At 46.6% G+C, this 13,282-nt stretch overlaps 1 protein-coding gene across 6 annotated transcripts in view; it reads left to right on the forward strand.

Annotated features, from left to right (window-relative positions):
- Positions 1-9,241: 9,241 nt before the first annotated feature.
- SLMAP (sarcolemma associated protein) overlaps positions 9,242-13,282 on the forward strand; it is a 168,891-nt gene continuing 164,850 nt past the window's right edge. For all 6 annotated transcript variants that reach the window (XM_007499963.2, XM_007499966.2, XM_007499968.2 and 3 more), the window contains exon 1: positions 9,242-9,599. In XM_007499963.2, coding sequence (XP_007500025.1) covers positions 9,402-9,599 — 198 coding nt within the window. In that variant the 5' untranslated portion in view covers positions 9,242-9,401. The remainder of the gene's footprint in view (positions 9,600-13,282) is intronic.

Genomic DNA, 13,282 nt, shown 5'->3' on the forward strand with positions numbered 1-13,282 from the left:
TCAAAGAGGACCAATGACACCATGGGGTAATGTCTTGTGAATTGTGAATTCCTGCATGTGAATTGGATTGCAATGAGTCAGAGTTTCACAGTCAGCCCCATTCTGTCTTCTGGCGTCATCAAAATTCAGTGGCAGGTCAAAAGTCAAGATGACTGGCAATGGCCCAGGTTGCAGTGGATGACCAAGCTCCAAGTACTACACAGTACCTACTTCAACTGCCTTCATGACCATTGGAACAAATTGTTCTCATCTTACCATTCCACCAGGGCAAGTCCTATATTCTTACTATATCACGTGATATGACAAAAGTTAATATATTATTATTAATAATAATATTAAGGCTGAGGTTACCACGGGCATGATCTGTTTATAGCCTTATCAAGGAAATATCAGCTATGGTTGTGAAAAGCTCATCGTTGGGGAAACAAGATCCCAGCAGCTTTGGTACTCTACCTCATCGCCATCCCGTGTCTCTGTTTTGAGGATGGAGCCATGAAGTCCCAAACCTCCATTTCTCACTCTGCTTCACTACCTTAGAACTTCTCTGACTTCGGTACTGCTCCTCCCCTTCCAGCTTCCTTGTATATGTTGTCTTCCCTCACTAGATTGGAAGATCTTTGAGGGCAGGGACTGTTTTTCTTTTTTGTATTTATTTCCCTAGCTCTTATACGGTGCCTAGCACATAACTAGGCTCTTAATAAATATTTATTGAATTAATGGATGGATGGAATAAGCATATTTTGGGCTAGGCACTGTGCTAAGTGCTTCACAAAAATGACTTCACTTGATTTTAAATAAGAACAATTCAAGATTGGGGATTTGGACTTTAAATGATCACTCTATTGCAAATATGAATGATATGGAAATAGGGCTTAAACAATGAATGATACATGGATAACCCAGTGGAACTGCTCATCAGCTCTGGGAGGGGGGAGAGAGGAGGGGAGGAAAAGAACATGAATCATGGAACCATGGGAAAATAAACTAAATGTGTTAACCAATTAAAAACAAACAAAGAAATAAAAAGAACAATTCCACACATCCCATTCCGTGAATATCGCTACTTAATTGAAGTCATCCTCTTTTAGTGCCTCCGATTTGCACCGAGGTAACCTTGATTTCCTGCAGGCCAGGCCAGTGCAGGTCCTACCAGAATAAAAAGGCTTAAAACATGTCCTCCCTTTTGGGAGGACAAGCCACATGACATTTGATAAGGCTCTTTCCAACCGACCTGCAATCAGATAAGTGTTTTAACCACAGCCACAATTAAAGACCAACCACTCAAGTCAAAGAGGGGCTGATGTTGGTGCAAGTGGGAGAAATGAGATTTGACAGATGTGTAGAAAGCGATGAGAGGGTGCTATTCCAGGAAAATGCAGGAAAGAGAGTCTTCCAGAGGAGGGGGTGTCCATAGTGTCAAGTACTGCAGAAGAGAGGACCAGGATGGTGGGGAATACACATCTGATTTAGCAATGGGGACTTTGTGGTTTTGTACTGAGCTAGAAAAAAGTGGTAGGAGCCCTTTACAAGTGATCCTCCTCCCATAGGAAGCTTGTCTGGATCTTTCCAAAGTTAATTTGCATTTATATTGTATATATTTTGTATGTATTGGGATTAAGGATTTGATCAGGGGGCCCTTGATCAATTGAGTTCCCATTTAATTAAAGAAATCATAGTAAACAAGAGTAGGTAATAGAGCTGATAAGGTGAAAAGGTGTGACCCTTTCAGACTTTGGCTGGCCCATTTGTGCCAGGCAAGGCATTGACTAATGGACCAGGGTAACTGATGTCTGATTAACAAGATCATAGAATCAGAGTTTACAGGTAGAAGGGATCTTAGAGGCTCTCAAATCCAATTTTCTCATTTTGTAGATAAGGAAACTGAGGCATAGAGAAAGTAAATTACTTTATCAAGAGTCATGCAGCTAATAATGATCTGGTGGCTAATCAGCTCTCTCCAAGCCCAATACTCAATTCATTTTATCTCCCTGCCTTTCCATGTGCCTTGTGGCCTGAATAAAAAGCAAGCCAATTCCCCTCTAACACAGTTGAAAAATGAGCCATATAGAGAGGGAGAATTCATCCTTCATTTTTCTCCTTGTGACTCTTGGAAAATGCATCAAAGTTGGGAGATGATTTCTTTCCCTTTCCTCCCATCATCAATCTTATTTTGCAGCAGAAATAAATGGTCCTAAGAAGAGATGACCGGGCTAAGGAATCTAGCTACAGAATTTAGTTGACTTGGACAGAGGGAATCAAGAGCCCAGTTCCTAGACTCCTACTCAACAGTTAGCGGGCCTTAGGCCCCAGACTTTTGCTAATCTTAGGTTATTCTGTAAGAGCATAGCAACACTCTAAATTAGGATTTCAGCTGAAATCTGGGTCAAGCTAGTAAAGATTGGGCAAAGCAGCAAGAATGCCAGGGCCAGTGAAAAGCTAATCTAGGGAATGACAGTAAGCGACTTGCCCAGCAGAGACCCAACACCCAGCAATGATGAGCCTGATAACAACTTAAAAGGTACCAGAACCCTGCAGTCCCAGAATTGCAAGCTACCTTGGCCACATGTGTTCCCTGAATGTGTGCCTCCCTGCCGGTGTACTCTATGTGCATGTCCACTCTTCCTACTGATGCTATAGAATGGTGGGAGGGTTCTTCTGTGGATTATTGAGGGATACATTTTGTTTTTGTTAAATCAGTAAATACCTTACCTTAAAGTGGTGCTCTGGCTAGCTAGAAGCAAGGTAAACACACTAGTGGGGGCTCATCAGTTATAGTTTTAAGAGGGTAGAAAACAAAGTTCCTTGAGTGAGGGGTTGTTATTCTTAAAGTTCAAGGATCCCAAAGGGGAGTTATATTGACATATGTATATGTTGTTTCCTCCTAACACAATGCCAGGCACAGAATGGGCACCTGATAGATTATTGTTGTGTTTAATTTATATAGCCTTAAAGCTTTGCGTGGAAATTTATATCTATTGTCTCATTTGATTTTTAAGTCAAACATAAGGGATAGGTACTTATAAACCCAGTTCACTTATCTTTTTATAAACTGTATTTCCCTTTTGAAAAGGAAGCTGCTGAAGGACAGGGATTTCCTTTTTGCCAGGCAAAGTCGTAGACACTGAAGACACAAAATACAAAAAGGAAATTATTGTTGTATTCTCCATCGGTGAGATACAATCTGTAAACAGAGAAGAAAATACAAAGACATACACGGATATAGCATATTACATAATGTGGGATTTGGAATAAGACAGCCCAGAACTGGATCCCAGCTAAATCCGACACACCAGCTAAATCCAAACACCCATGTAGCTTTGAGTAAATCATTTAGCTTCTCTGGGCCTCAGTTTCCTCATCTCTAAAAGCGCCCCATTCCACATAAAACCTTTCCTTAGTCCTCCAGCTGCCCAAGATAATGCACTACGTATCTTCTTTTAATTTTATTGATATTTGTTTATATAGATGCTAGGTCCCCTGATTGAATGCAAGCTCTTTGAGGGCAGAGACAATTTCACTCCAGTCTAAGTATCCTAGTCCCTAATACATACTTGTTGATTGGCTTGACTTGGATTCAGAACAAGCTGGGTTTAAATTCTGGGTCTGTGGTTTATTGTAGTGGCACTGGACAGGCCACTTCCGTTCTGGGAGCTTCAGTTTCCTCATCTGTAAAATGGGGATAATTCCCATCGTATCTGTTTCAATAACCAATTGTGAGGATAAAAGGAGATTGCATATGTATTTTGCAAATCTTAGCTAGCTAGATGTCACTATTTTTTAGAATTGGAAGGGACCCTGTTCAATTGTTTTTATGAAGTAAAAATCATGGCTTTTAAAAAAATAATTAACTAATTTATTTAGAATATTTTTTCATAGTTACATGATTCATGTTCTTTCCCTTCCCTCTTCCCTCCCTGAGCTGAGGAGCAATTCCACTGGGTATGGCTTTTTCTTGAAAAATAACCATGTATCATTATGAAAGCCAGGGTCGAACAGTAGGAGTAATCATTGGCTCTAGAATTAGAGAAAATGTTTCAAATTCTGCTTTTGATTAGTAATGCCTGAATGACTTTGGCCATGTCCCTTAACTTCTGTGAGCCTCAGTTTCCTCATCTGTTAAATGAAAAGATTGATTTAAGTGGCCTTTGAGACTCTTGCAGCTCTAAATCTATGAAGATACAAATTGCCCTTCTGATTCAGAAAAAAGAAAGAAAAAACTAACTACTCAACTTTCAGGTTTCTAAAGAACAAAATGGTGTCTTCAAAAAGATTTTTTCTTTTAGGCTCCTCTATTGTAATAAAAAACCCCAACAACAACCTGTGGCATCATAAAACTGAGCAGTGGACTATGTAGCTTCTCTGTCTGGGCTTCTTGCTTCAGTGGAAAGAAAACAGCGGAGGATCTGAATTCTAGACTCCGTTTTGCCCCAGAAATTTTTTTTGGTTGTTTGTTTTGTTTTATTTGGGGTTTTTTGTTCCTATAACTTGGGGCAAGTCCAGTCCTGATCTTCTTCTTTATCAAATGGAGGCTGTTGAATTTGGAGATCTCTAAGCTCCTTCTTGGTTCTCATCATCTATGATTCTCAGAAAAGTGCTTCACGATTTCTCCATGTCAGTGTTCTTCCTGGGGCACTTTTTATTACCTGAAAAACCAGGAGGCCAAAAATAGGTGAGTACAGGCTATGGAATGTCTCAGCTGCTCCACCCAGGACACCTGGTCAATGACGGGGTATTTCCACACACTGCAAACTGAAATAACCTCTTTATAGGAAAAGGAGGAGCAAGCTTTGGTCTTAATAAAGACAACAGACATTCTTTTTAAAAGCATTGGGTGCTTTCAGTTTGTACTTCTATCCAATCCTGAGCTAATCTCCATTTTTGGCTTAGTGGCGTTCAGTACCGACTGGATTGTCCACACGCTGTAATTACATAATTAACGTGTGCATATGTTGAGGATGAGAGTCCAGTATTTGATCATTAACCAGACTTAGAAAAGTATCTTCTTTATGTCTTGGAATTTCCTATAATTATTTGCTGGTTTTTACACTAGTGATCTTGTCAAGTAAGAATGTTGCAAGTTTCTTGTTTGTTCTTCCAAGACTGAACAGTAGCCATAATTGGGGGCTGAGAAGTGGTAACGTTGATATCCTTTCAGGGAAAAGAAAAAGGCTACTTTATTTATAAATATCACTTTTCTTAAGATTGTAAAGGGTCGGTTTTGAATAATTGCAATTTTGCATATCTAGACAGAACATAAAATTAGGCAAAGGAATTTTCAGAGTCCTTGTTTCAACATGTGAATGCTTAAGGTTAACAAAGTGTTCTCCTCACAACCCTTGTGAGATATTTATATTATTATTCCCATTTTGCAAATGAAGACACAGTGTCTCAAAGATGTAGAATTACTTGGGCAGGATCAACCAAGCATTTATTAAGCATTTACCATTTGCCTGGCACTCTACTAAATACGGGGGATTGAAAGAATGTCAACCCCCCCCCCAACTCCAATCCCCGTTATCTAGAAGCTCATAGTCAATGAGGAGCTTATGATGTCAATCAGATCTTCTGAATCCAAGGGTAAAACTCCTTCCACTTTATTGCTTTGATTAAAAAAGTATGCCTGCATTTCTCTGCAAGAAATGCTTCTTCAAGTTTGTTGGATGAAATAGTGGAGAGAAACCTTCAATAGAATGTTGGCCCTGAAATGTGAGATCTCTTAAATGACCTCCTTGGATTGTGCTGGTAGGTCCAGTCTTTTGGCAACTCAATCTCCAATAGGAGAAGGGGATGAGGGTTTGAAAATGAGGTTTTAAAGGATGGATTTTTAAAAATAGAAAGCAACTTCCAAACAGATTACTCCCTTTGCAATTATTCTATTTATTAAAAAAGCATTTCTTTTAATCAAAGAGTATATTAGTAGACTCCATTAGAAATTAGGAGACAGAGCTATTGCTGTAGGGAAAAAACCTGGGTAAAAATGCCCAGGTGCCTAAATTTAAGAATCGTCAATTTAGTGCAATGGAAAGAATACCAAAGGTGTGTGATCTTGACTAAATCACCTAATCCAGTGATGGTGAACCTTTTAGAGATGGAGTTCCAGGACTTGCCCCCACCTCACCCCCCAGACTGAGTGGCATGGCTGACCCCCCCCCCCCCCATTTACCCCACACAAGGGAGGGAGAAAGCACTCCCATTGGGCTGCTGGATGGAGGGGTGGGTGAAATGAGGAATGTCCTCCACAAGTGTGGAGGGGGGGAGGGGAGTGGCGCCAGGGCTCTGCTCCCCTTACCTCTGGTACCTGTGAGTCACCCACCTCATCCCCTGTGTGTTCCTATTGGGCTGCTGGGCTAAGGGGGTGGGGGATGTGAAAAAAATGTTGTCAGGCATGGTGGAGAGGCGGAAGGAAGGAGCTCTCTGCCTGAGACCCTCTGCCTTTCTAGTAATGAACTCTGGGAGTTGGGAGTGAGTGTCCATAGACAGCCCTCTATATGCCATCTTTGGCACCTGTGCCATAGGTTTGCCATCACTGATCTAATCTCTTGATCTCAGTGTCCTAACCCATCTGACCAATAACATCTATTCCCGCTCAAGGAATGAGCCTTGGAATTTTTCTTTCCAAGTACCTAATTCGAGATTTGGACTCAGGTTTTTTGCTTCCATATCCAAAGCTTTTACCCTAAGATCACAGAAACAAAATCATTAGGGAAGGAGAAAACTCACCTTCCTCTTTGACTACTGAAATTAGGCCACCATGATTTTTAAAAAAGCAAATAAAGTTATCTAGTAGTCCTCCAACTCTCTCCCAAGCCCTTTTTCTTTTTTTTAGATGATTTTGGTTAAGATTTTTTGAACAGGAGTCTATCTGTTGAGACTCCAAGGCCCAAGGTTTCATATGACAATAACAATAGTAAACTTTTTAGATTTTTTACAGACTATTTACAGCTTATTTTACTTACAGCTTATTAAAATGTATAGTCCCTGGACCTCAGTTTCCCAGTTTACAAAATAGGAATAGGGGATGGAATGAGAAAAGGCAAACAGGAGATTGGCCTCCATAATCTCTCTACTCATGTCTCTCTCCACTAAAGTCATTGATTTACTTTTGGAAGGGACCTTAGAACTCATCTGGTCCACTCAACTAATTTTAAAGGAGAAATTGATGTCCAGAAAGGGAAATCGATCTGCCTAAGCCATGGTCAATGATTAATGAACATTTATTGAATACCTACTATGTTCCTGGAAAGGTGCCAAGTTTGAGGGATTCGGAGAGAGGCAAAAATTCATTTGTGCTGCCCTCCACAAGTCTACAATGGACGTCTGCAGTCTAGTGAGGGAAATTAGCACAGGAAAAAGTCACATATGTACATTTGTACACACACACATATGTTTTATGACTTTGTTCCAATTTTTCATATATTTTTACAGCTAGGTGGGGAAGTGGATAGAGAACTGGTCAGAGTCAGGAAGACATCTTCTTGAATTCAAATCTAGCCTCATATGTTTACTAGCTGTGTGACCTTGGGTAAGTCACTTAACCTAGTGTGCCTCTTATTAAGTTTTAAGTTATTAAGTTTTCTTATTTGTCAAATGAATGGGAGAAGGAAATGACCAACCATTTCAGGATCTTGGTCAAGAAAATCCTAGAGTGGCAAAGAGTGGGAGGAGGCTGAAAGGACTGAACAACAAATATTTATCAATATTTACTATTTCGAAATAAGTATGATAAATTGGAACATAACTAAGAAAAGTAATAAGTGGCAGCGTCTGAATTTGAACCCACAGTCTTAAAAAGAGCCTGATGGGGGTGTGGATCGAGGGCGTGGTATGAAGTGCCAGCTTACCCTGCCACAGGTGCTTACGACAGAGAACAGAGGGAGGGGGAGGGGTCAAGGGCAGGGGAGTAGAGGGAGTAACGCCCAGACGAGATGGCCGAACTGCGCATGCTCAGCCTCTGGGTCCGGGTTCGGGGCTGCTAAGCATTTGTCCTTTGGGACCTAATTCGTCTCTCCCCCATCCTCCTATTCCGACTTTCGCTGCGCGACTTCGCCAAGCGTCGCGAGAGTGGAGTACCCACAACTAAGATGGCTGCCAATGCACTTTGCCCTTGGGTGGGAGGTTTCCCCTCCCCAAGAAGTAGCACGGGGAATCCCCCAGGCAGAGTTTTCCCTCCTCACCATCTGAAAGTCTCTCTTCATGTCGGAAAGGACCAGGGCGCACGCAGCCACGCGAATCCCCGGCCCGCTGCGGACTCCCTTTTTCTTAAATCTTCGTTGCCCTTGAGCAACATGGCGATCTGCGCTTCTCGATGCACCCCTCCCTCCCATACAGTGCTCAGCCCCGCCCCGGCCTCTCCTTGCCCACACCCAATAGGGCCCCCGCGGCGTCGGTCACGTGGTCCTGGAAGTACGGCGCGGGAGAGGGGCCGAGCGGCGGGCTAGTGCAGGTTGCGCGCTCCCGCGGCCGGCCGTCCGTCCGTCCCGCGGGTAGGTCTCCGTCAGAGTCACTATGGCGGCCGGGGCCGGGACCAGGGCCGGGGCGGAATCCGGGGTCGGGGTCGGGACCGGGGCGGAGGCGGGCCGGGCCGGCGGGATGGTCGGGGGCCCCTGACGGGAGGGCGGGCGGCGCCTCACGGCGGTTCTTGTCGCCCGCAGGTCGGAAAGTTTGGCGGCGGTGCCGCGTGAACCAGGGCGGGCGGCCGGAGAGGGCCCGCAGGGCAGGCCAGCGCGCTAGGCAGCGAGGGAGCCAGAAGCGGCCCAGCCCAGCCCCCCCACCCGGCCTCGTCCCCCCACGCGCCGCCGCGGACACGCGGGAGCCCAGCCCGGGCCGCCCCCGACGCGCGATGCGCGGCCCCCGCTAGCAGCAGCGCGAGCCCGGCTGCAGAGCGAGGGAGCGAGCGGACCCACGAGCGAGCGAGGCAGCAAGTGGAGGAAGGAGCCAGCCCACGAGCGAGCGGAGTGCCAGGCAGCCCACGGGAGGGGGGCCCTGCTCCATGCGGCACGAGCCGCCCCCTCCCACCCGGCTCGGGTCAGGGTCACGGTCACCCCGCGGGCTCGAGTGACTCCTGGACGCCCTCTCTGAGCCCCCCGCCGGGAATCTCTTCCAATGTGGTTGGAGCCCCTGGGGAATGGAGTGAGGGGGGCTCCCCACAGGCGCTCCTGCTGCTGCTGCTGCTGCTGCGGGGCTCGGCACCCCGGCCATGCCTGGACCGCTCCCAAGGTGCTGACCGACAGTGACCCCACGCGCCAGGAGAGGGGCTGATGCTGGCCTGACTGATCGAACCGGCTTGGGGGGGTGGGAAGGGACACTCGTGGCTTGGACGGGCCTCGCACAGCAGCGTGGCTCAGGAGGAGCTCCTCTTCGGACCCGGGCCTGGCTGGAGCGGGCTCCCTGAGCTGTCCTCAATGCCTTCGGCCCTGGCCATCTTCACTTGCCGCCCTAACTCGCACCCATTCCAGGAGCGTCATGTCTACCTGGATGAGCCCATTAAGATCGGGCGCTCCGTGGCCCGGTGCCGGCCGGCCCAGAACAACGCCACCTTCGACTGCAAGGTGCTGTCCAGGAACCACGCGCTCGTCTGGTTCGACCACAAGACGGGCAAGGTAAAGGGGGGCTCACTGACCCACCAGAGCTTCGGAGACCCGCCTCGTGGCCCGAGGCCCGTCACCTGGGGTCACGTGGGAACTTATCTAGATCCAAATTCTTCCAGCTTTTGGAGCTGGCTAGGAGGGGCCCGCAGGGGGAGGGCGGCTGAAGGGTTAGGCGGGGAGGCAGGGATTTAGGGACCCGTCCCTGCCGGGGGCCCTGGCCCAGGTGGCTTTGCCCGGGGCAGAGGGAGGTTCCCACGGGAGTTTTTGGACCAAAGAGCATGCCAGTGAAAGGACAGGCGTGGACCGAGGCACAGCACCCAAGTCTGGTGAGCTTCACTCTGCATAACCTCGGGAGTGGGTCCCAGCCAGGGCCCGGTCTAGCTAGCAAGAGCATTGACAGGTCTAGGACTAGTGAGTGAGTGGGAGACTTGGCAGGCCCTTGGCAGCGACAGGCTGGGAGTCAGGGCAAGAAAGTTCTCCTCTTCTCTGGCATCCCTGGATGCTGAGGTGATGGTTAGTCCTCTGGCAGAAAGGCAGCAGCAGAAGTAGCCCCAGTGTGTGGCCTCCGTGCCCACCCGCACGTGGGGTAAGCGTGAAGCCGCATTTCCAACGGCCTTACCTGCGGAATCGATTTTCCCTATTTCCTCTCTGAAAGTGTTCAGGTTGGGTGCAAATCAGACGTCCTGCAATGCAGAGGGTGGCAGAGCTCCTCCAGTCACACAGTCAGCTCTTTGCCCGCAGTACAGATGGCCAGATGGACTCTGTGCACGCCGTCAAACTTGTCAAGTGGACGTTTTCACACCACTTTTAATTGGGGAGGGCAGAGTAATTGGTAACATGAAGGCATCCTTTCGAGGACTGTGCAAAGACAACATCACAGTGGCTTAGTTGGAGATGACTAAGACTAACAGAAGTGGGCGGCTTTTTGGCTTGGGAGTTGAAGTAACATGTAAAAATGTGTACAAAAAGAGTTCTTGAAAGCTCTTCAGCCAGTTATCTTTTAAAAGGAAACCATTGGATCGGCCCTATCATTCTCCCTACAAGAGGATAATTAAATTAACTGTTTGTTAGGAAGGCCCTAATGAGCAGAATTAATCCGTCCACAATACCATGACAGGCCACATTGAAGCTCGTGGAAACAGACTTTTAGCTGGGAGTCATTTGGAATTTTGATTTTCCTGAGGTAGCGCAGCCAGTTAAATGGCCGTGCATCCGTTGGGGTTCGATGTTCTTAGGAGAAATGTCTGGGCTGAGAATAACTGACCTTTATTTCTCCCTCTTCCCTGACTCTACTCCCCTCTAGCAGCTGCTCGTTTGGGGCAAGCTGTCGACTTCAGTCAGTGCCTGGGAGCCGCTAAAGGGGAACTAACACATTTCACTTAAATACGGTCCCCAAAGGGCAGAGGGCTCTGGCTAGCTCTTTGAAGCAAATTCTAAGGAACTGTCCAGCTTCTTTGGCTAGCCTGGAGTTTGAAGAAGGAAGTCTAGACCTGGGCCCGAGGGCATCGCCTCGGCTGGGAGCAGAGATTTTGGTTCCAAATGACAGAAGAGGAGCATAGCAAGATCTAGTAGAAGGAGCTCTGGCTTTGGATTTGGTGGAGCAGCACGCCTAATGGTGACTGCCTGGAGTCAGGGCACCGGCCTCCGAGCCTGCTTTCTGGCTAAGGCCTGGGGACGTTGGGTAACCGTTAGCTTCTCTGGCCCCTCTTTTCTTTGCTGCAGATTGAGGGATTGAACTAGATGATCTTGGAGGTCATTTACAGCTTGAGGAGCTTCCTGTGAGTTTTTGAACAATACTACTAATAAAAAAATACATATACAGAATACTTTAAAGTTTGCAAAGTGCTTTGTAAGTATCTCCTGTTATTTTCATAACAACTCTGCAAGTTGGTCCCATTATATTATTCCTGTTTTCCAGATGAGACACAGCATTTCAATGACTTGCTCAGGTTCACACAGCCAGAAAGTGTCTGAGGCTGGATTTGAATTCCAGGCTTCCTGACTGCGCTGTGCCATCTCATTTAGCTCCCTCTTTCACTTAATTCCCTATGTGATGGGAAAGGCCCACAACCTCCCTGATCTGGGCCTCAGCTTAGGCCTCTAAAATGAGAGAGTTGGACTCGATAATCTCTGGTCTCTTCCGTATCTGATAGTAATAGTTGACATTTATATTGGCAATGAAGGTTTGCAAAATTGCACTTGATCCACTGATCAATCAAGCAGGCAAGAAGAATTTATGAAGTACTTCCTGTGTGCCAGAAGGAGGCAGAAGACAGTCTAGCCTCTCAGGGAGCGCATAGTCTAATGGAAGAAACAACATGTGGACAGCTTTGAATGGACAAGATGCAGACAGGACAAATCAGGGCTAATTTGGGGGAAAGGCACTAGCATGAACAGAGACCCAGAAAGGCTTTCTGAAGAAGGTGGCCTTTTAACTGGGATCTGAAGGGAAGCCAGTGGGCAAAAATGAGGAGGGGGAGAACATCATAGGCCTGGGGGACAGCCAGAGGCTGCCCAGAGCGGGGAGATAAGAAGGTCTAGTTTGAGGAGCAGCCAGGAGGCCAGAGGCACTGGATTGAGGATTGGCCTGAGAAGCCTGGAAAGATAAGGCCAGGTCATGAGGGACTTTGACATCCAAACAGGATTTTCTATTTGTTTTTGAAGTTAATAGGGAGCTACTGTGGTTGGTTTAGGAAGGTGGAACAGGAGAAGGGACAGATGAGGTTGGAAGACCAAACAAGGTTATTGCAGTTGTCCAAGATTGAGCTAGTGAGGCTCTGCCCTGTGCGGGGGCAGGGTCAGCGTGGAGAAGAGGGCCTATTGGAGAGAGAGATGTCAGGAAGGTAAAACCAGAAGGATCTGGCAACTGATTGAGGAAGGGAGCACGGGAGAGAGTGAGAAGGTGAGGGTGACACCCTAATTGTGAGCCTGGGCGACCGGGAAGATGGTGACTAGGTGGGTTGGAAAGAAAGGTGAGTTTTGGGGTAAAGATAATAATGAGTTCACTCCAGGACATGTTGAGCTTAAGATGTCTATGGAAACCCAGAAGGCAGTTAGAGGTACAAGGAGTTTGGCATTTAAGAGAGAGATTAAGGTTGAAGAAATATATCTGAGAATCTGGGGTGTAGTTGCTGTTATTCCCATTTTTCAGAAAAAGCACGAAATGATTTGCCTGTAGTCACACAATAAGTTACTGTTTGAGGCAGGATTTGAATCCAAGGCCTCCTGACTCCAGGTCCAGCTGTCTTCTATTTCCTGCTTTATTGCTTTTTGTTTCATTTGTCAACTGGTAGAGATAGACTTTTGAATTCCGAGTTTATTGTGGGCTCCTAGTGGCCTTTTTCATGTCAAACTTATCTGCAGAACATGCTATGATTGTTTTCACTCAATAGACAATAAGGATGAAGTTGAAAATATGCTCCCCCAAATGATAACCAGAGCATTTTCCAAGTCTGCCTCTGGGACTCATGCTTGTGCTGAGCCAGTGTTCTCTGTCTACCTAAAGTTTCAAATGGAGGCCGAGGAGGAGGAGTAAAGCTGAAATTGGGGCCCAGTCATTAGTGGTAAGTTGGTGTGACATAGGGACCCCTCCTTATACTGGACCCTTTGTGAGGAAGATCCAATGGACTGGGCCAGGATAGAGGCTCCAGGCTCTTTATTCTACTGCCTTTTTACCCCTCAGGGTCATGCTGGGG

The sequence above is a fragment of the Monodelphis domestica genome, chromosome 7 (assembly GCF_027887165.1).
Source record: "Monodelphis domestica isolate mMonDom1 chromosome 7, mMonDom1.pri, whole genome shotgun sequence".
Classification (NCBI taxonomy): Eukaryota; Metazoa; Chordata; class Mammalia; order Didelphimorphia; family Didelphidae; genus Monodelphis; species Monodelphis domestica.